A 21,305-nucleotide genomic window follows, 5' to 3' on the forward strand; every position below is an offset into this window, starting at 1 on the left:
TGACTTTCTAGGTTTTTATTTGAAGGGAACAAATAAGAACACTGTAATAGAAACCAACTAGTTTATTACTGAAAGAATTGATACATGAATAATTATAAATGTAATTTTAAATATACAGAAGTTTTGGAAGATACATACCACAAGTTATGTTCAATTACTACAAAACATATCACAGACAAGCTCCTCAAAAAATAGACTGTACTAAAATGTGCAACTGGAAATGGGGAGAAAAAGGGGAAAAAAAAGAAGACAACATATGCAAAAATATATGGATGACATACAAAGGTACTTGCAGACAATTCAACTGCCCCACATGCTTTATCACCAAAGACAATCCTATAAAAAATATTTCATTACAACTTTGTACTCACACATTGCATACTCCCACAATCAACAGAAAACAAAACTGAGGTAGACAAATCTTAAGCTAAGCAGTTAATTACGACCAATGCCTGTGTCTTCTTAGCACTTCAAAACAGAAATCTGGCCCAAAACAATAAGAGCAGAATGATATTTAGGAAATACTAAGTTGCTTTTTCAAAAGGCAAAAAACAACTCAAAATGACAGAAACAATGCCGGAGTTAAAACAAATTACAAATAAAACAGGTGTTAAAATGGTATCATCAAAGTCCATTTGCAATTGTTCCTTCCAAAACGATTATTTGGCACTTCAAGTTTAAGTCAGACACCATTGCAATATTCTGTCCAAATATTACTTCTTCTGAGACGGCACTCATCAAGATTTGATTGTCAAATCTGACTTTAGGTTTTTCCGTAGTGAAAAGACACAATTAAGAGATCTCCATTGCAGTCTGTCTGGATACAAATTACTTCCTGGACTGATATCAAACAACTTGCCCATTTTTAAAAACAAAAGGCAAAATAAAGCATCTCAAGAATAAATTAGACACAAATTACTTGGAATTTGAGAAACTTAAATGGGAGCTTACGTCTAGCACACAATCACACACAACAACGCTTCTACCTGAGCTTTCGAATTTAATAAGAGGAAGTGTAATACACTATTCATTCTTCCCTTGCGCCTTCTGACAAGTAAAATGTGCAAATGAGACATCTACTTACACACATTTTATAACATTGTCCCGTCTTTCTTGCTCAGAACTTACAAAAGAGAAAGGGAGAGAAAAACATGTGCTTACTGGATAATACTGGAGAATGGGAAGCAAATGTGGGTTCACATTACTTAATCTTACAACTATAAGGGTATGGCATGTTACATGCATATACCCTTAACTGGAATGAAAATGACTCTTGAATAGTATCATCACGCAGGCAAGAGCCAATTGTTGCTGGCTAACCAGTTCAGGTTTTTAAGAATATTCACACATAAATTAAGTAACATTCACAAATATAGAAAACACAAAGGAATCAGAAAACTTTACACTCTCTTCAATAAACACAGGTAACAGAATGACATCCACAACAAAACTGCAAGAGCTTGGCTACAATATAACACAGCATCATTGGTTGTCTATACTTTCTAAAGCAACACACACTAGATCAAGCGCATTTTAAAAGTTGAGCTTTTCGATCGAAAAGGGTAGAAGGGAAAGTAAGGGAAAATGGCTAAGTACTACAATCAATTGGAAATAACATTCCATGGCTTCCTCACTGAGGAGTAATCTAACACACGGTTTCCTAATGGTACACTAGCACACAACTTAAAAATTATACTTTGGTTCATCTATGGTTAATAATTAACTCAACTACCACACAGTCAAGGAATGCAAAGCTTTATACAGCATTCATGCATAAAAGCACCAAGAATATAGACATTAAGAAATTTCCCCCTGAAATATGAACAGGTTATTTTATTCATTACAGATAAAAATGGTAAAATCACTGGAATGATTGCAGAATCTAACAAAGTTGTATTGTATTTTTGACATAGTATACATGATCTGGTAACTCCTAACGTAACTGACTCCTGAGGCTTCGCCCTATTACTATTTGGCAATGGCAATGAAATCACTAAAAGAATGCTAAGATAAGGTACAGAAAACTAGCTCATCAAGGTACTGGTAACTAAACTGAAATCTAAATTTTGGTGTTGCTAACGGCCTACTTTATAAATCATAATCACAAAATATGTCTCCTTTCATAAGAAGGAAGGTACATTGTCTCAAACTCAACTCAACCACCAATTAATCACACATATACACATGTATTCTCCAAACCCTGAAGCAAATAATGATTAGTATAATTTTTTCCGCTATAAGGTACTCAAAATATTTGGTGCATGTAACTGACTCAATAAGGTTACAAGAAAAGCATACAGCCTTCCTAGAGTAGACTGATTAATTTAGTAACTGTCATGGCTGCAAAAGTAGATCTATGAGGGGCCAAAAGTTAAACAAATATTAGGAAGGTGGTTCTGACATTCATCACATTTCCTGTCATCCAATCAAAGATTAAAAAAGATGGTTCCACAATTCTCAAAATGTCTTTATCTCAAAGTACCAAAATAGTGACCACAACAAAAACAGTAAGTGGGACAATATAGAGTATCTAAAATAAAAACAAAGAAATTTTCTCATATTGGTAAGTTGTAGGCTGAAAATACACACTTTACAAGCACTAACCACCATTACATCCACAGATTCAAAAAAGATTTACAAAACTATGTAGCTGGATTTACGAAGATAATTATCAAAATAGAATATAAAAATATTTCTAAAGTGATTTTGGCCTTTCTGAAATTATTGCTTACAAACGAAACAAACTTATGCTACCGTAAACGAGTATGAACCAAGGTGAAAACTAATACATGGTTTTTAAAGGAAAAACACAAATTGTATTGGAACCAGCTTCAGAGTTAAATAAAAAGATACACTGTCAATAGAATAAAAATAATCGTGGCTGGCATGTGTGTAACAAGTTCAACAACAACAAAAAAACAACATCAAAATAGCATTCCGCAATTTAAGGGACCAAATTGATTTTTCGCATTTCCCCAGATACGGCTTACATGAAACATTCCTTCAAAACATTAATGTTGCAAATGAAAACAAAACTAGCGGGGGTGGGGGTAGGGGGGAGAGGGACGGGGACAGAAACAACAAACTACCGGTATGTAGGAAAAATAATTTCTTCCACCTGTTCCTTTCTTCCTTTCAGCAACTCAATTCCAGAAAAAGAAACACTGGTGAAACAAAGGCATTAAAATTATGCCCTTTAAGGGCGTAAACGATTAAAGGGCCCTTATGCCCTTAAAGGGCATAAATCGTTAATGCCTTTGGGAAGGGCATTAAAATTTTGCTTGAAATTCCTATACCATTTACGCCCTTGGGAAGGGCGTAAAAGAGTATTTATGCCCCAAAGGGCATAATTTTTATGCCTTTGTTTTACCAGTGTAACCTGCCCTAAGGGCAGGGCGTTTATGTCTTTTAACTACATGGAGACATGAAGGTAGAAACCCCTTAAGAAAGATCAAAGGCAATGCAGAGCTATTTTTAATTGCTGTCCTAACATTGCGTTCACAAGAGATTAGAAGTGAAAGCAGAAACCAAGAGATTATGAACCAATATTTATGAAAGTTACTGACTTAAGCTAAATGCAATAAGTACAACTGCTAATACAGCCACTTCACTTTTTATGAGGACCCAAGGGTCTGCATGAAAACAATCACAAAGAATAAAATTGAAGCCCTGGGGAGGTGCAAATTAAATATACCCGTACAAAACTTTCAGAATGAAAAAAATGCCTTAAAAACTTATATGTCTATGACAAAACTAAAACAAGCCCAAAATTTTAAAAAAGGAAAAAAAAATAACTAAACAAACAAACAAACAAACAAACAAAAAACAAACAAACAAAATAAGTTGCCATATTATCACAATGTCAAGCTCCACATCTCAATCAGGTAAATTTTAAACCCAAATATATACAGAGTGCAATCACACAATGGCATCATCCATTACTGGTACTGTGTAAGGGAAGCTGAAAAAAGCTGAGAAAACCGAGATGAAACAAAATTTTCGGCGCCAACATACAGACAAGACATATTTTGAAGAAAGTTATTAACAATGGAAACAGTATCTATAAAAACACAACTGATTTTGTCCTGTCAAGAATAAAACTATCATCAACCAAGATTATCACAAAAAGTTTAACAAAAGCATGTGTCTTAGAGAAAATGTGGATAAAACCATACTGCAACTACATGGCACTGCATCATCACAGCGGAGCAAAGTAAGAGAATAGTGAGACTTGCTGATTAATGAGAAAATTGTTAAGTTCCTGATTAAGGTTTTTTTATGAGAATTACATTCCAAGCTGCTTGAGTAAGTGTGAAGACTAGCACTAAAGATGAAAGGTCCAATGCACTGCTTTGAAACTAAACCACTGAGAACCATATTGGTTTAAAGGAGTGCTACACTTTCTTCACATTTTGAAAATGCTAACTTACAAATCTAGCATGGTACAACCTAACTGATATTTCTTCTCCTGCATTTCATTTGTACATGAGGCAGTTACCTCTAGGGGAAACCTAAAGCGACAGTATACGTGCATAAAAAAATGTACAACTATACTATTCAATACAGCGCTATCAAAATATAGACTTTTCAATTCAGAACAATACACAAACTTGCACACATCTGTATAAAAATGTAAAAATATTCCTCAAAATGAAGAATAAATACAACTTATTGCTATGACAAAACTACAAATATTTACATGTCTAAAATTATGTGCAACATGAATCTCAAAACCGGACTTCTAAATTTAACAAAGGAAAAACAACTAACACAGAACATTCATGACAAGAATAATAAGAAAAGGTCACTCGTCAATCTCAGCACATGTTTGCAAAAATATAGGTAAATTGCACTTCTCTGAAAACTTAACATTCGATCAACGCTCTCATTTTTCAAATTCAAACAATGAACAAATAGAGAAATTAACAAGCATTAACACTTTCATCTCCTCACCCTGTTTAATTTTCATCAGCATCCAAATAAATAGTGTTTTTTTTTTGTCTTCAACTTTGAGTAAGGGAAGAATTGAAGGTGTGGAAATAAATAACATTCACAGAAAGAATCATTTAAATGGGAAAATGCTACTACCAGACAAAATATTGGGAATATATCAAAATTTCAACAAAATTTAAAGTATTGACAATCAAGTACAACATTAATAATGGAGTTTCAACCCACTGCATCCAATAGCAATATGATCCATGAATATTGCCCATACTATTGCTTTTCTTCCAATCAGTCTGTACAAAGATGATAAAAAGGACCACTTACAATACTAGCCAAAGTGATCTTACAACCCTCAGTTCCTCAAATCATTACCAGTCAATTCAAATTTTGAAAACACTCACAGCAATATTTCAACAATGCTCAAACAATTCATTGTATGATTCAGTCATGATTACCAAACACTTATGTGCTGAATACATCCTCACTCTCCTGACAATAGATGCTAAGTGAGCCTAATGCTACAGAAATAATGAAAAGGAGTCATGTGAGAAGCTGAGTTAGTACGGTACTTCAAAGATAGCCTTCAACATTAAGACACAAAATGAGTTATAAATAGCATGCTGCACACGTTTCTATAGAAATACATATGGAAATATACATAGAAGGTAATGTAATGACAGTTTCTATTAATTTGGGGAAAATGGGGTAAATGTACACATAGTGTGTCAACTTGCACATTGTACAACACAGTGAATGCTGGACTAAGTTTTTCACACTAATTTTTTACTAACTACTGTATCTGCCATGGATGAAATAGTGATGTCTAAACATGGTCACACACAAATGAACCATTAAACTTTATGCCAAATGGATACTGACTGAAACTTCCTCATTAATGCTCTTTCAATAAATAAAAAGAAACACAGAAGGTAAGCAAGGTTTCAAAATGCATTTTTACAGTAACTATTTTGTACACACAGTATATATTGTGGCATTTGGCCAGTTTTAGACATCACCACTGTATCCAAGGCAGCACAGTGATGATGAAAAGTAACATCAAGGTGGTTGCTGCTGGAATGCTTGCTGAAACCTTGGCAAAGGACCTAGTGGCGCAGTAGTTGAGTTCAAATCAGATGTTGAAGCTGAAGTTGCTGCTGTTGTAATTGGGATGGACAGTTCCATGAACTGCATTATTTCATCATCATTGGAGAACTGAGCCAAAAATTCAGTGGCTTCAACATCTGACATCCCAGTTGATGTGGTAGGTTGAGTAGACACAGACTGTTCGGATACAGGTTGATCGGGTTGTATTGAATCGGGCTCTGAGGTGGAGCTACTGGAGGCCAAATAACCTGAGATAAACTGGTTCATGTCCATTCCAACAGAAAGCGATGAAAGTGGCTGCTCTGATTTGATATCACCATCAACTTGGTCTGTCGGCACATTAAGATCATCAACCGCAAGTTCTACATAAGAAGCAGATGGAGGGTGCGTAAAAACTAGTGGTTGCAAGTCTGGTAATATGGAACATTCTTCTACCTTCACTTGAAATGAGTCGTCATCTTGTGACATCATTATGTCTTCCACTTTCAGAGGACTGTCGCACAATTCCTGTTTTGTGGACTTGATATCAGAGGCCAAGCTGGACAAAACACCTGATTCAAATTCATTTGTGTGTTCTTCATAAACAAGAGTATTGGTAGCATTAAGGGATTCAGGTGCAGAAGCTGCCTTTGGCCTCCCATGTGTCCGCAAAACTGTTTTTTGCCTCACTGTTGATAATCCTGGAGTTGACACATTAGCCTGACTTGACCCTGAACTTGTCACTGGTCGAGGGCGTTTTCCTTTGGATGCTGCTATTCTGACACCAAGACTGACATTACAGTGACTCTTCTTTATATGGCGCACCAAATGATCTTTCCTTCCAAATCGATGGGGACAGAACTGACACAGGAAGTCTCTTTTACCTGTATGAACAACAAGGTGTCTTCTCACATCCTTTCGTGTGAAGAATCTCCTATCACAATAGTCACACCCATATTTTTTATCTGATGGATTTTTAACAGTGCGAGAACCAGCATGCACTTTCAAATGATACACAATTTCATCTTTAGTTGGAAATGTTTTGCCACACATTTTACATTCTAGGTCTCCTTCTTCAGCAGCATGAACTGCAGCATGTTTGCGGTAGCTTAAGAACGAGCTGTAAACTTTGAGACAACCCACTTTATCACAACGATAGGTTTTCTTCACAGGGCTATGTACTTTCAAATGATTTTTTAAATGGTCCTTACGATGGAAAGTTCGGTCACACATAGGACAACAATACTGCCTTTCATCAGAGTGTATGAGTAGATGGCGAACCAATTTGAATTTTGAAGAAAATGCTTTCATGCATTTGTCACACTCAAAAGGTTTCTCACCAGTGTGAGAGAACATATGCTGACTCAATTTCCCTGGGCTACCAAATGTTTTAGAACAAATAGGACAAACATGACGGCCCACTGTTTTTAATTTTCTCCTCTTCCGTTTAGGCCTTGATGAAGTCGTCTCAGCAGAAGAAGTCGAAGGCAGGGGCTCCGATGTAGATGGAATAGCTGTGTCATCATCAACAGCTTGACTAGATATGCTTTCACAATCAGAGCTTGAAGTTAAACTGTATGTTTCATCTGCTTCGGATAAAGCTTGATCGTCGCTCAAGATAGATGCAGCAGCATCCAAATCTGGTTCGATTGAGTTGGAGTAGTCGTCTTGGAACAACTGTCTTCGGCTAGGGGGAGATTTACTTCTGGCTTGCACAACTCCTAAATTATTATCAGTAGGCTTTCTTTTTCTAGCTGCTGTTGGTGACACGCTGGCAGGGGCAGCTTCAGGGCTTACCAATGTGGATGGGAACCGTACTTTAACCTCCACTGTGGTTGTATTTGGACAAACACATGATGCAGGAGAAGGGAAATGACATCGAAAGCATACTCCACGCGGCCGCAGGAGCCGTGTCGGAGGTCCACCAGACACTGGCATGTCATCTGTGATAGCAATGATACAAGGTTTAAGAAGAAGGAAGAGAAGCTAAAAATAAACTTTTAAAATAATTGCAACTCCTCTTAATGTCCTACCTGCTTTTTTTCCGGAGTTACGAGTGCCCATTTTGAATTCATATTTCACACAGTTGTCTTTGAGAATGACGGGCAAGGCATGTCAATCTGACCAGCAGACACCTAAAATTAACCATAGAATTAAAAGAAGGAAAATGTTGTAATACAAAAACCAGACTTGAATTAAGAAAATTTTAAAGAGCATATTGAAAAGTTGCGGAGATAGCAAAATCAACACTGAGATTGCACGTCTATTATTCATAATGCTCAGTTGTTGAAAAGCCACAAAGCAACATAAATCAATTTAATTTTCACCGAAATGAGAATGGTCCAATAATATCAAATAAACACACATTCCATATCGGGAAAAGTGAAGATACAAAGGTTATTGAGCAAGAAGATTGTCTCATAAATGCACTCAAGTTGGCTTAAGGACATAGAGGGGGGATAATCTCCATCACCACCCATGAAACCAACACTTTAGAGAATCCATGAGTTCCGAGTAATTGCATGACAAAGTGGCATGCTGAAATGATGAGCTACGCAAACGATGAGACGTGGTTTCGGCAACGGAATGATCGCGTTACCTCATATCAGGCAACCTATGACTATGACATGACTAGGTAAACAAAGCACTGCGGGGCGCAGCGGACGACAAAGCCCTGCCGAGCCGAGCCGCAGGACTCCGAGTAGCAGACAACACAACAAAGGACACTCACAGACGGAGGGAAACTTTTGCTAATCAAATGGCAGGGGCACTAGACCAGACACAAAGGCGTACGATGACACATACCTCCGATCTCTTCACAGAGGCTGTGCGACGCATTTTGCCAGCCAAAAACTACATGTACACGATCCCCGCTGATCCCTCTCGGAGGCCTGAACCAAAACAAACTAATTGATTAATCTATTTCACAGAAACTAGCAGCGAAACACCTCAAAACATGAGACCTAGTCTAGTCTGAGAGGCAGTTGAAACGTACCTCTTTCTAGGAGTTCATTAGAAGCTGTCCAACACGGAGTTTGTTTTTGTTTTCATGGAGATTTTTGAGAGCTACGCTACAGATACTGCACGTGAACAAGACAGAAAATGCTAAGCCTCTCGGTGGACGAACAAGGCTCGATAATGTCACACACAAATGATTAAAACACGCTGGCAACAGCCCACAAAGATAACAAGTTACAAACTATCAATGACAACTGCTGTCTTGCGAGATATTTCACTTTGAAACGCGTAATAACATCGCCCCAACACAGCCAAAACTTGCAGCCATTGTTCTGGCCAGCGGTGCATGCTGGGTAGTTGTGGTGGTGGCAGCGGTGTAGCGCGCGCAGCCTGGGGCGTTCCATCACTGCGACTCAGATGCATGTGTGGCAAGTACTACGGGTACCTCCGAGCTGTTTTCAAATCTCATCCAAATCATCCTCGTCCTCCACCTACGCTAGTTTGGGATCGTTTCGGTGTTGCTGGACAACACGGGAAGACGACGCGTCTGATATTTTATTTATCCAGGATGGCCCCCCTGACGAGCGAGTCCTCAAAGCCGCCTTCTCATTGGCGGAGGCGAAGCGCGAGAACGGCGGCGGGAACGCCGCGCCATTTGAACCCGCGGTCAAGTTGGCCTCGCCGGCGAGCCGACGCTACTGAGCCAGGCCCACCACGAGCAACAGGCGTTGTGGGCCTTTGCACAAGTGTGATGCAAATGGGTAGTGCGATAGTATCGGCACAATTTGTGCAATCTCCCCGACACGTGCTTTCGCTCAGGCCGAGAGGGAATTCCTGAGTGTGGAAACTTTGTTCTTTTATGCGTTTTGTTATTGTTGTTGTTTTGGTTGAATGGGAAATTTGTGGACGAGGAACTTGAACTTGGGCCCTTGACAGTGTGACCGCTGATACCGCCATGGCATAACGCGGCCCTTCCTGTTGGCGAGCCTCGCCGGCTTGGCTTCGTCATCGCCGGGACCGGCCGGGCGGGCCAGGCCGGCATACTGGCTGATAGTGAGGCAGGCAGGCGGCATTCCTTCCCTCGGTGGGGCCGAGTGGGGCCGGCCGGCCGGTCAGGTGCTTTCTCTCTTTCTCTCCTCTCTTTTCCTCGGACGAGAATGAAGACGGGGCGTCGCGACGCCCTCACGTCACGGTCGTCACGCCGCCGCGCGCCGCAAGGCTGGCTGGCCTTTTCCCGCCTTCGCCGCGGACTTTCCAGCCGGGCCGCCCCCCGCCTGCCCCGCCAGCCCAGCCACGCCACAACAGTGTGCTTTCGTCGTTCCGTCCTGCTCTCACACTCATGGGGCCTGGCCGGCCTGGCAGGACTTCGCGAGAAAGAGACGGAGTGACGAAACAGTCCTTCGGAATCGCTCAGCAGCGTCAGCAGGCGGTTGCTGGCCGGTCCGGCCGGGAGCTTTGCAAGGTAGCCAGCGTCGATAATGCAGCCTCGGAGACGGACAAGGGTCACTCCGAAAGATAATACCCTTTGGCTGGGCAGGAGAGGGTAATACACAAAAGCACTAAGATAACAAGGTTGAAACATAACGTAAACTTTAATGCATGGAAAACATGACATAACATACACTCGGTATGATCTCCCGCACCCACCCACACCGACGAGCACAACAACAACTACACTACGGACGCCCATACGGGCTTGAGCCTTGGTTCCCGTCTCCCGTCCCGCGGGGGGACTGACACTGACATGGCCGGCCAAGCAGGCCAAGCAGACCGCGCAACAACAGCTTTGTTCGATCTCGCAAGTGTTGGAGGAACATAACAAAAATGATAACAATAAAGATAGAAAACGATGAAAATAAAAGATTCATGTAACACGTTCACTTCCGGCGGGACTCGCGCGCGGCAGCTCGTCAAAGACAACAAAAACGATTTCAAAATAAATAATTGGTTTAGTGGAGGGGTGCGCTGAGTGCGCTAGGCGCGGCGAGGCGCGGTACGAGCTCTACGAGGGCACGACGGCGTAGGTGCGCCGGTGCATCTCGTCCACGTGCGTGAGGTAGTAGGTGCCGGGGAGCAGGGCGTCGATGGGCGCGGACGGCGTGTACGGCGCCAGCTTGTGGTCGCTCTCCCGGTCGGACAGCACCTGCAACAAAGAAGCGCCAACCTTCAGAGACGTGCGAGGACTTCCCCGAAAGAGGAAAGCGGGGCAGCCCGGGGACGGTCCGGGGACGGTCCGGGGACGGTCCGGGGACGGTCCGCGGGCAGCGGGGAGGGAAAACTGAAATAATAAGAGCCGCAGCCGAGGGGAGCAGCCTCGAATGGAATGCCTCTGTTCGATCCGACCCGACCCGACCCGACCCCCACTCGCTGCACTTTCACCTCGCTGCCCTGATGGGGCCAAAGGGGACCACGGCGGCCACGGGACAGAGCGCGCCGCGCCTGGCCACGCCCGGCCTGGCCACGCCCGCCGAGTCAGGACGCACTTGTCACCCTTTTGGGCACTCCCCCTTCTAGACACTCCTTAGTGGCCAATTCCTTTCGAACATTCTGTTTTGGCCACACTGTTGTGGCACCATTTTTGGTGCACTCCCTTCGGTCGTGGCTGTTCTCTTCCAACAAAGCCTTTCCAGACGGGATGGCGCTCGAATCGTTACCGTTACGACGCCGTGGCGTGGCGTGGCGTGGCGGCGAGGCGTGGCGAGGCGTGCCACAGCGCCGGCGACCGGTTGCTTGGCGGGCTTGCCTCCAGCAGCCGTCAATGAGCTGCCCGCCCCGCCCCGCCCCGCCGGCTGGCTGGCTAGCACGCCGGCACTGCGTTGGGGTCATGCCCCGCTCCGCTCCGCTCCGCTCCGCCCCGCCCGCCGCACCCAGAGCAAGGCCGTCCTTGACCTAGTGATGTCGCGAGGCGAGCGGCGTTCAAGAGGCCCATGGCATGAGCCCCTGGGCCCCGGCCGGACAGCGAGAGGCCGCTGACCCGGGCCACGCCACGCGACGCGACTAGAGAGCCCCGCCACAAGGCATTCTAGGACGCTGTCACGACTTCTACGGCCCGTCCTGGCCACATGTGGCAGCCTGTCTAAATTTTCTCATTCATGTAGCACGGAGCTGCTTCTGATTCCCCTCTCCCTCAACAAAGAAAATGAATGGTTGAACAATCCGCACCCAATGTATGGAGAAAGCATTCATGAGGATCAAGAATGATGAGGTCACCTGTGAGCTTTACAGGGCGACAAGGTTGAAGTCAGTTTCTTCTAGCTTCCTTTTTTTCCCAGTGAGGTGCTGAGCCCATGAATAATACTCCAATAAAGGCCTGACACCTATGCCTCAAAAAAAATCTAAAAAAAGTGATCTGCTAACAAGCGAAGACTTGCTAATGCAGGCTTAACAATTCAATTATTTGAAAAGAGCTTTAAAAAGTGATGTGCTATATTCACTTTTCCCCCTTAAATTAAGCACATAAAAAGTTACAAATCACAAAAATAAACTAATACAAACCTTAGTGTAATCTTCTGGTGGCACTCGGGTTCTCCTTTCCAGCATTGGATTGATGAATGCCAACTGACTGACAAGCTTGTGGAGCGGTGAGCCTGGCTTGCCATCTGCGGCCACTTTGATGGAGAACATAGACGAGGACAGTCCGGAGCCATAGGAAAATAATGCTAATCGTGTTCCAGCCAGTTCTGATGCTGAATGACTAGTTAGATGCGATATGAGACCACCATATAAGGATGGTGTGTACATGTTGCCATTTTGATTTGATATTCTCAGGGATTTAGCAGTTTTCTTTGCAAAAATTTCTTCACTACTGTCAATGGATGCCTTTTCTACATCACGGTCAGTGTAGGTCTCTTCTAATTTTACTCCGGCAAATTTAGCAAGTGGTGGATATTTGCTGAGTTTAGTGTCCAGAGGCAGTCGTACAAAATCATTTAAAACCAACCGTGCAAGAGACTTCCTTACAAGTTTGCAGTATGGAGAATGGAACAAAATGGCATCTAAGTGGTCAAGGCTCATTTGTTTAATCCCGAGATTCTTTTCAGCTTTCGTACAATATCTTTGGAAGCATTTATCTAGAGCTGACAAGTAGCATTTAACAGAAAGGTGGCCATCAACTGTCGGGTACTCAGACAAAGGATTTGGCTTGTAAAAGTCGTACACATGTTGCATGTGACTGGAACGAACTCCTCTGTCGACAACTAGAGGAGCGTTAGGACCAACCAACATGGCAATTGCTCCAGCACCACCAGTGGGACGCGCACTTCCCCTTGGATATACAGCAATGTCTCCGCAAACAACCAAGGCATTTCGACCATCCCAAGCACTCGACTCAACCCAGTTCAATGAGTTGAACAGGGCAGCTGTCCCACCGTAGCAAGCATTCTTCGAGTCAATGCCCTCCAAGTCGGTGTGTCCTTCTTCTTCAAAGAGCTGCATCAAAACTGTCTTGACACTCTTCGACTTGTCCAAAATTGTTTCCGTTCCCACCTCCAAACGCCCAATGGTAGACTTGTCAATGTTGTAGCGACGCAGCAAATTGCTTGTGACAGTCAGGCAGAGGGAGTTGATGTCTTCCCTGTCCGTGCAGAAGCCCATCTTGGCTTGGCCCAAGCCCTTGGTGTACTTGCCCGCCGAAACATTGTCAAATTTCTCCAAGTCCTCTTGATCGACGTACTGCGCCGGGAATATTGCTTCAATGGCAAGAATGCCCACGTCCTTCGGCCACTGCGCCATGCTTCGGCTGGGGAGACTGTCGGCCTTGTTGTCGAGCTTGATGTGCCGCGCGCGGAGGCTGGCAAGCGTCTGCTGCGGCTTCCCTTCTGCTCCGTCGGAGAGAAAGTTGAAACATAACCTAGTCCCCTCGTTGTTTTGGGTGGTCGGCTGGTCGGGGTCCACTCCACTACGTGGCCGCGCCGCCCCGCCGCGTCGCCGCCTTGCACAACTGTACAGACACGCGCAGCGCGGGCGCGGGCCCGCGGCGCGGCCACGGGGGGTGGGGCGCGGCCGCGGGGTGCGGGGTGGGGGCGGTGGGGCCCACGGGGCGCGCTCTGCTACGTACTCTGCTCGGCCCCCACCAGGCCCCCCTCACTTTCCCCTTCTCTTCCCCGACCCTTCCCTTCTCCATGCTCACCCCGCACGTCTTCTCCTCCCCCTCCCCCCTCCGTGCTCATGCCCATCCCACCCATGCCGTCCGAGCCGTCTGTCACGGGGGACTTCTTGGACAGCATCAGTCGACCGCTTTCTCGCACTTCCCTTTTCCCTCTCTGCCCCTCCCCACCCTTTCCCCGTCGCATGGCACGACAGCCGACAGCAGGTCTCCTCCCCTTCCCTCTCACCCTCACTCACACATTCTCGCATGCTCACACACACTTACACACACACTCGGTCTTCATCTGTCACCCACAACGCATGACCACATCGCATCCCGCGAGTACAACACGACCCTGAAGACTCAAGGCCGCCACGCAACCCTTTCTCTCCCTCTCCGCGAGCTAAACTACCCCCTCCTCCTCCTTTCCTGTTTATTTTTCCCGCTGAATCGGAGGCCCGGCTTCAAACTCGATTTTCGGAGCCGAGCCGGAGATGGCGATTTCCTTCGGTTGATGGCACGTGGAGAGAACTGGAGCGGTTTGGCGGCGCGCTGGAGACCGCGCTGGAGACCGCGCTGAAGGCGGCCGGGCCGCCCGGGCGGCAGGCAGCCCACCCTACCCGGCCGCCGGAGAGGCTGCATCGTCGTGCCCCCGCCGGCGCCAGGGGTCGTCGCGCACGTGCGTGATGACGATCCTGGTGGCCTGCGTGGCGCGCGGCCTCGGGGCCACGACCTGGTGCTGGTGCACGTGGTGGTGGAGCACCTGGTGCAGCACGGCGGGGGTGGGCGACGGCCGACGCACGACGACCTGGAAAGAGCAGAGGGAGGAGGGCGTTAGTCGAAGGCAGACTTGACAGGCGAAGCTAAAGCTTTTGATGGCCTGTGGATTGTAAACTTATGCGGAATGTTGGCTAACCGGAGCCAAAAGCAGCGGTGGTGGCGGCGCAGGCCGTGGCCTGGTCCTGGTCCGCGTGTCGACGGGGGCGATGACGTGCAGGCGCACGTGCAGGGGGTGGGGGTGGCCCGGGTAGCCCACGCCGTAGTGCTGGTGCACATGGTGCTGCACCGCGGGCTGCCCGCTCGGCCGCGGCCTCCGCGGTGGCGGCAGAGGCCTGGCCGTCGGCCGGGTGCTTGGTCTTCCCAAAGACGGCCTCGGCGCTGGCCGCCTGGGCTTGGACGTCGAGCACGGTGTGGTGGAGGCCGTGGTGGCCGTGGCCTGCTGGCCTGGCAGAGGCTTGTACAGGAACACGGGCGCCAGCGTGCTGGTGAGGGGCAGCGGCTTGGGGGTGTTGGGCGGCAGGCGCAGGAAGGCGATGTGCGTCTCCTTGCGGGGGCCGCCTCGCGCCGCGCCCCGCACCCCGACGACCCCGACCAGCAGGCAGGGCAGCAGCAGCAGCAGCAGTGGCGGCGTCAGCATGTCAGCCTGCAACTTGGGGTGCAGGGGTTCAGGCCGCAGGGAAGTCAGACGAGGGGGCGTTGTAACTGCTGCAGGTTGCCTACCAATCAGCCTACCGCCACGCCACTCATGCCGGCCGATTGACGCCCTGACACTGCCGGCACTGCCTCGCGGCAGCACGCCTCTACAAGTGGACGACGGCTCTCTACTCGTGCCGACTCGTCCCCAATGCCGGGCACCGAGCACCGATACCGCGCGGCACCCTTTCCTGGACGATCGGGAGATTCCGACCATCTTGCCCAGATGTCGATCTGTGTCAAGCCCCAGGCCCCGGGCCCCGCAATCCACGGGCCTGCAGTGCCCCAGAAACATTTTTTCCGCGAGCCTCCCAGCGGGAGTGGAACGACTTGATCGTCCTCCGCGCCTCGCCTCGCCTCGCCACCCACACTCCCGGTGCGGTGCGGAGCGGCAGATCCGGGGATGGATCCCATGGAGCCCGGCGAGGCGCGAGGCGTGCTCCGTGCGCCGCGATTTACAAGATAATTCAATGTCGTGAACTTGTCGCTTGCCGGCGCGTCGGAGCGCGTCGGATCCGCTCTGCTTGGCGGGGAGTGGCGCGGCGGGGGCGGGGTGGGACGGGGTGGAGTGGGATGGGGTGGGGTGGGGCAGTGCGCAAGTCAAGTGGCAGCCGGCAGTTCCGCGAGTGCCATTGGCGAGGACCAAAGGTCTAGGTCAGGCAGCAAGCGTCAGCCAGCGTCGGCCCGGTGCCGGCCCCCTGTCCCCCCTGGGCCATGACCGAGGCCATCACGACGACAGGGACGACAGGGACGACAGGGGTCGGGACGGAGAGGGCCTGCCTTCCTTCCGGTGGTCTTTGAGCCCTACACTCGTCGAGGTCAAAACTTCCGACTTAAGGTGTACGGTCGAGCGTGAAGTACTCAATTCGTCGGATAACTTTATACTGAAATTCGATTTTCTTATTTTGTAACACTATGCGCAACGCTCGTAACTCGACAGTACCTCGCCACTGCTGCCGCTGCGCTGCCCAGCCCATCTCCTGCCTCGCTTTCGCCAATAACCGCCAATACCTCGGCCTGGCGGGCCTGGCGGGCCTGGCTGCGGGCTGCAGGGTTGGTGGCGCCACGCCTCGGCGGTCGCGGTGACGACTCTGTCCACTCTGTTATGGCAATGGAAACCGGAAAAGCGCAGAGCGCGAAGCCCACCTCGCGGCTGCCGCCATCAGCTGGGCTTGCCGGGGTTTGGCGGGCTTTGGCGGGTTTTGGCGGGCTTCGGCGGGCTTTGGCGGGCTTTGGCGGGCTTTGGCGGGCTTGGCGGGGTTTGGCGGGGCTTGGCGGGCTTTGGCGGGGTTTGGCGGGCTTTGGCGGGCTTTGGCGGGCTTTGGCGGGCTTTGGCGGGCTTTGGCGGGCTTTGGCGGGCTTTGGCGGGGTGTGGCGAGCTTTGGCGTAGCTCGGCGACGACGCGACCCGTGCCCAGACAAAGCAGCGCGCCGGCACGCCGGGCCGGAACCTCGAGCGGGGGAGAGCAACAAGGAACGACGACAAAGGTTACCTTGCTTTTCGGAAATAGCGTCCGGGGGGTGCGGCCGAAACGAAGGCGCCACCTGGCCGTCGTCTCCTCTCTCCGTCGCACTCGCGCGCTGGCCGGCCGGCCGATCTGGCGACAGAGACAGAGACAGACGCCAGACGTCGTCCTCCACGCACCCCCCGACGGAGGCCAGACGAAGGCGCACTTTGCATACCATTTGGGATGCACCGTTTATGGCGCGCGGCTCGCTGTTCGCCTCGTCCCGAAGACCGAGGCGAAGGCGAAGGCGAAGGTCGGCCGCCGCCCAGCCGCCTAGCCGCCCGCGCTATGAAAGTAAAATCATCGCTTATTTCGGGAGCCGTTCCGGGCGGGTAGGGGGGGGGGGATGCAGTCCGCACTGCTGCAGCGACGATGGGCTCGACGTCCACGACAACGACACTGCAGACGGCATGGGAGGCGTGCCTCGGCGACAGCGTCTTGTCTTGACCCGCGGCCGCGCGGCCACGACCAAGGAAGTGACGGCGGGGAACAAGCAGGCGAAGCAAGCGAAGCAGGCCCTGCTGCGTCCCGTTCGACCGGCGGGTCGCAGGCCTTCCGGGCCTTCCGGGCCTCCCCGGCGGCGGTCCGTCAAAGAGGCGCCGGAAATCACGCAGCACGTGATGACGGCGATACCGCGGCTACCGCGGTGCGAGATCCGCGTCTTCATCGCCCCTCTTTGTCATCCCCGCGGAGGCGAACGGCGTCGCCACGACGCGCACGTCGGTTCACCGCGGCGCACAGTGGGCCAGAAGCCGGTGGCGGCGGCCAAAACTCTAGACGCGTTTTGAGCTCCAGAGTCGCTAAATGGGACTCGAACCGAACGTGTGACCCCACCAATGGATTGCTCTCCGAACGAGGAATCCATTGGTGGGGTCACACGTTCGGTTCGAGTCCCATTTAGCGACTCTGGAGCTCAAAACGCGTCTAGAGCTTTGGCCGCCGCCACCGGCTTCTGGCCCACTGTGCGGCGCCGCCTTCTGCTCTTTCACCATTCTTCACCCTCACCGGCTACTACTCACCTGCTGAGAGCGCGTCGCCGTGTCCGAGCGGCAGGCCGACGCAGCCAGGGCGCTGTCATGGTGACTACTGGCGGCGTGGGCGTGGACAGTCCGCCAGACAGCGACAGGTGTCCGGCAAGCAGCCCAGCCAGGGCTCGGCAAAGGGCCCAGGGCGACGCGACGATCTGCTCCACCGCGCAGCGCGCAGCGCACAGCGCGCAGGACTCGCTTTCTAGCCCATCAGGCGGAACAGTGTATCGACGTGGCGCGTGGCGCGTGGCGGGGCGTGGTGGTGTCCAAGGCAGAACGACAGGCTGCTTTATTCCCGTCTTTATTCCATACACTCAGTCGAACATTAAATCGAAGTGAGATAAATACTAAATACTTAGGGCTAAGGCGCGCGGGGCACGGGGCGCCGCGCGCAGCGCAGGGCTCGGGTGCCGGACCGGCGTGGCGTGGCTTGGCGCGATGGCACGGACAATGACCGAGTACCAAATCCGCGGGGGTAGAGGCGCGCAAGCTTGAGGCCAAAATACACCGAATCGACGAACGTAGTTTTGGCGTTTCGTTTTCGTTCTCGGGCGCCAGTCGGGCTGTAGGTTGACGGGGCGCGCTTTGGAAAGAAATGGTTCGCGCGCATCTACCCGGGGAAGGTGACTAAGGTGAGCGACTTGAACGCGATGACGCCGGTCGGGCACCCCGCGCGGTTCGTCGGCTCGATGGCGAGGATAAGGTTGGCGACCTCGCCACCTCGCCGACGTCCGCGAAAACATCCAAAACCGCAAGGCTAATCGCATGGCTCGTCGCAAGGTCGCTGCGCAAACGTCCTTGGGAAGGCGAAGGCCCCACACTGTACTGTGGGCGGTGCGCGACATGGTGCGCGATGCCGCTCGTCGCGCTGGGTCACTCGCCGGCGAGGTCGGTGGCGTTGGCAGTGGCGTTGGCAGTGGCGGTGGCGTTGACGAGGTCGTACACGATGAGCTCCTCCACGCTGGCGCTGCTGGCGCTGCGGTCGACGGCCTCGGTGGAGACGGTGCTGTTGTCGGGGCCGCCGTCCGCCCTCCGGCTCGACCCCTTGGCCGCCGCGCCCCGCTTGGTGCTCATGTTGTTGGCGTAGCAGGGGTACTTCCGGTAGCAGGAGCGGCCGCTCAGCCCCGACTTGTAGGCCGCCATGTAGCCCTTGAGCTGGTTGCGCCGCGTCTCCCCCATGATGGGCTTGAGCAGCCCCAGCAGCCTGCGCACAGTCGGTTCCGGTACACTGCCTCGCTCTGACTCCCTCGCACGTGGGCGAGAGGGCGAGAGGGGCAGAGCGGGATGCACGTACCACATGATGAAGTCCGCGTAGCCCTTGACGGCCTGGCTGCGGTAGCCCACGTCGCAGGCCATCTTCTGCAGGCAGCGCCTGGAGTCCGCGACGCGCGACTCGAGCTGCGCCAGCTGGGCCTCCTCCTGCGGGGCGGAGCAGAAAAGAAAGCGTCGCCGATACACCGCGTCGGTCAAATGGTCACTACCCCGCGCTGCGTTGCGCTGCGTCTCGCTCGCGGCGTCGCTACTCCCTGCTTCCGCTCACCTCCTCGCGGCGACGCCGGCCCGGCGTGATGGTGATGACCGTGCCGCCGCCCGCGTTGTTGCCGCCCGGCGTGAGCACGGGCACGGGGAACAGCAGCAGCAGCGGCAGCAGCAGCAGGGGGATGAGCAGCAGCCCGAGCGGGATCAGGATCGGCAGCAGCAGCGGCACCACCGCGATCACCAGGATGGGGATCACCAGCACGGCCAGGAACACCTGCCGGACATGCATCGCATCGCGGGCATCAGGAGCGAGGCCGCCAGGGGGCGGCTTCAGACTGCCAGGCGCAAACGAAAGTCAACTTACAGTTTCGATGGTCTTAAGCGGAAATGCAGAGAACCCAGCAAGAACAGAAGAGGTTAGTTAGGGCCATGCAGAGCATTAACAAGTACCAGCACGCGCTCCTCATGCGTCTCCCCAAAGCCAAGCACCTTGTCGTTAAACCAAAGTCGGATTAAACCTAACAGAATATCATGTCTAGTTTACGCCTTTCACCTTGATGAACTTGAAGAACTTGACGACCGCGGCGAACTTGAGTGCGAACGCCCCGAGGACGATGGGGATCTTGATCAGGCCCACGATGATGAGCTTGAAGGCGCCCAGCCCCAGCGCCTTGACGATGAGCAGCTTGATGACGGCCAGGATGATGAGCTTGGTGGTGAGGTCCGTGGAGGCGTCCTCCTTCTTCTGGTCCACCACGTACACGGGCTGGTGCGAGTGCTGGTGGTGCGGGTGGGCGTAGGGCACGACCTGAGCATCAACAGTCGGCATGCGCCGTTTTTGGAGGGGACATTATAAAAGCCCTGCGTTCAAATCCACACTCTAAACGCTCCAAACCTGTGAACCACCGCCCGCCGAGTCGCCGTAGTCGAGGTCCTCCCAGTGCGCCGCCACGAAGGGCCGCTGGCCGTGCTGGTGCTTGCGGTGGTAGGCGGCGCGGCGGAGCGCCCCGTAGTTGACGGCGGGCACCCCGTAGGTGAAGGTGGCCGCGCCGTAGTTGAGGGCGGGCGACCCCGCCTGCGACGCCGACCACCACGACGTGTTGCTGGCGGGGGCCGTGGCGCCGCTCTCACTCGCGTAGTACTTCCTGTGGACACGGCACCCTCGTTAGGCTGCGGCACGCGCGGGCCGAGGCAGACGCCGAGGCAGGGGCCGTGGAGGACGACTACCTGTAGTACTCGTTGGTGGCCTCGTCCGACGTGGCCGCGTTGGCGGAGGGGGCGGTCCACACCGCGCGCCCACCGCGATCGTCATGGAGGCTGAGGCGCGTTCCCGGCCGCTTGGTCGACGGCGTGGTGCCGAGGCTGATGAGGCTGGTGGGCCGGGAGCTGGTGGGGCTGATGGCCGTGGTGGGCACCCCGATGGTGGTCGGGCTGGTGACGGTGGTGGGGGTGGCCAGGGTGGAGGTCGCGGGCTGGTCCTCGGCCGTCCGGTAGCGCCGCAGCCCGCGCCGCCTCGAGGACGAGGTGGTCGTGAAGGTGGCGGCCGTGGGGGCGGGGCTGCGGCGCCGTGGCCACGCCCCATGCCGGCCCGGCCGCACCACGGACAGCCGCGTGGAGCGCGCGACGGGCCGCGGCGACGAGGCCACGTCCAGGACGGTGACGCGGAGCACGCCGTCGAAGCTGCGACGACGCTGCAAAGGCGACGCCAGGTTCGTCGGCGCCGCGGTGGAGGTCGGCGGGCCCG

General features: G+C 51.4%; 3 protein-coding genes across 5 annotated transcripts; all 3 read right to left on the reverse strand.

Moving 5' to 3' along the window:
* Window positions 1-47: 47 nt before the first annotated feature.
* LOC117646480 (zinc finger protein PLAG1-like) lies at window positions 48-9,624 on the reverse strand. Of its 3 annotated transcripts, XM_034387445.1 has the most exons (4): window positions 9,026-9,624; window positions 8,836-8,921; window positions 8,064-8,165; window positions 48-7,973 (listed from the first exon to the last, which is right to left on the reverse strand). In XM_034387445.1, exons 3-4 carry the CDS (start codon window positions 8,092-8,094, stop codon window positions 6,004-6,006), a joined length of 2,001 nt encoding a protein of 666 aa, XP_034243336.1. In that variant the 5' UTR covers window positions 8,095-8,165; window positions 8,836-8,921; window positions 9,026-9,624; the 3' UTR covers window positions 48-6,003. The 3 variants fall into 3 exon arrangements, with proteins under 3 accessions (XP_034243336.1, XP_034243338.1, XP_034243337.1); XM_034387447.1 differs by lacking the exons at window positions 8,836-8,921; window positions 9,026-9,624 and adding an exon at window positions 8,630-8,734; XM_034387446.1 differs by lacking the exons at window positions 8,836-8,921; window positions 9,026-9,624 and adding an exon at window positions 8,520-8,651.
* Window positions 9,625-10,555: 931 nt separating this feature from the next.
* LOC117646177 (hydroxymethylglutaryl-CoA synthase 1) lies at window positions 10,556-13,927 on the reverse strand. Its single transcript, XM_034386965.1, has 2 exons — window positions 12,484-13,927; window positions 10,556-11,131 (listed from the first exon to the last, which is right to left on the reverse strand). The coding sequence occupies exons 1-2, from the start codon at window positions 13,717-13,719 to the stop codon at window positions 10,991-10,993; spliced, it is 1,377 nt and encodes a 458-aa protein (XP_034242856.1). The 5' UTR covers window positions 13,720-13,927; the 3' UTR covers window positions 10,556-10,990.
* Window positions 13,928-18,490: 4,563 nt separating this feature from the next.
* On the reverse strand, window positions 18,491-19,488 carry LOC117646179. The gene is made up of 2 exons (XM_034386967.1): window positions 19,377-19,488; window positions 18,491-19,286 (listed from the first exon to the last, which is right to left on the reverse strand). Exons 1-2 carry the CDS (start codon window positions 19,436-19,438, stop codon window positions 18,956-18,958), a joined length of 393 nt encoding a protein of 130 aa, XP_034242858.1. The 5' UTR covers window positions 19,439-19,488; the 3' UTR covers window positions 18,491-18,955.
* Between the last annotated feature and the right edge of the window lie 1,817 nt (window positions 19,489-21,305).

This window comes from Thrips palmi, unplaced genomic scaffold (genome assembly GCF_012932325.1).
Source record: "Thrips palmi isolate BJ-2018 unplaced genomic scaffold, TpBJ-2018v1 HiC_scaffold_19, whole genome shotgun sequence".
Taxonomy (NCBI): Eukaryota; Metazoa; Arthropoda; class Insecta; order Thysanoptera; family Thripidae; genus Thrips; species Thrips palmi.

Coding starts and splice junctions, on each gene's coding strand:
- LOC117646179 (XM_034386967.1), bottom strand. CDS start 19,438: ATGGCCTGCGACGTGGGCTACCGCAGCCAGGCCGTCAAGGGCTACGCG. Junction 19,287..19,376: donor TACGCGGACTTCATCATGTG/GTACGTGCATCC, acceptor GACTGTGCGCAG/GCTGCTGGGGCTGCTCAAGC.
- LOC117646177 (XM_034386965.1), bottom strand. CDS start 13,719: ATGGCGCAGTGGCCGAAGGACGTGGGCATTCTTGCCATTGAAGCAATA. Junction 11,132..12,483: donor CACCAGAAGATTACACTAAG/GTTTGTATTAGT, acceptor TCTTTGTTGCAG/GTGCTGTCCGACCGGGAGAG.
- LOC117646480 (XM_034387445.1), bottom strand. CDS start 8,094: ATGGGCACTCGTAACTCCGGAAAAAAAGCAG. Junction 7,974..8,063: donor TAACTCCGGAAAAAAAGCAG/GTAGGACATTAA, acceptor TTGCTATCACAG/ATGACATGCCAGTGTCTGGT.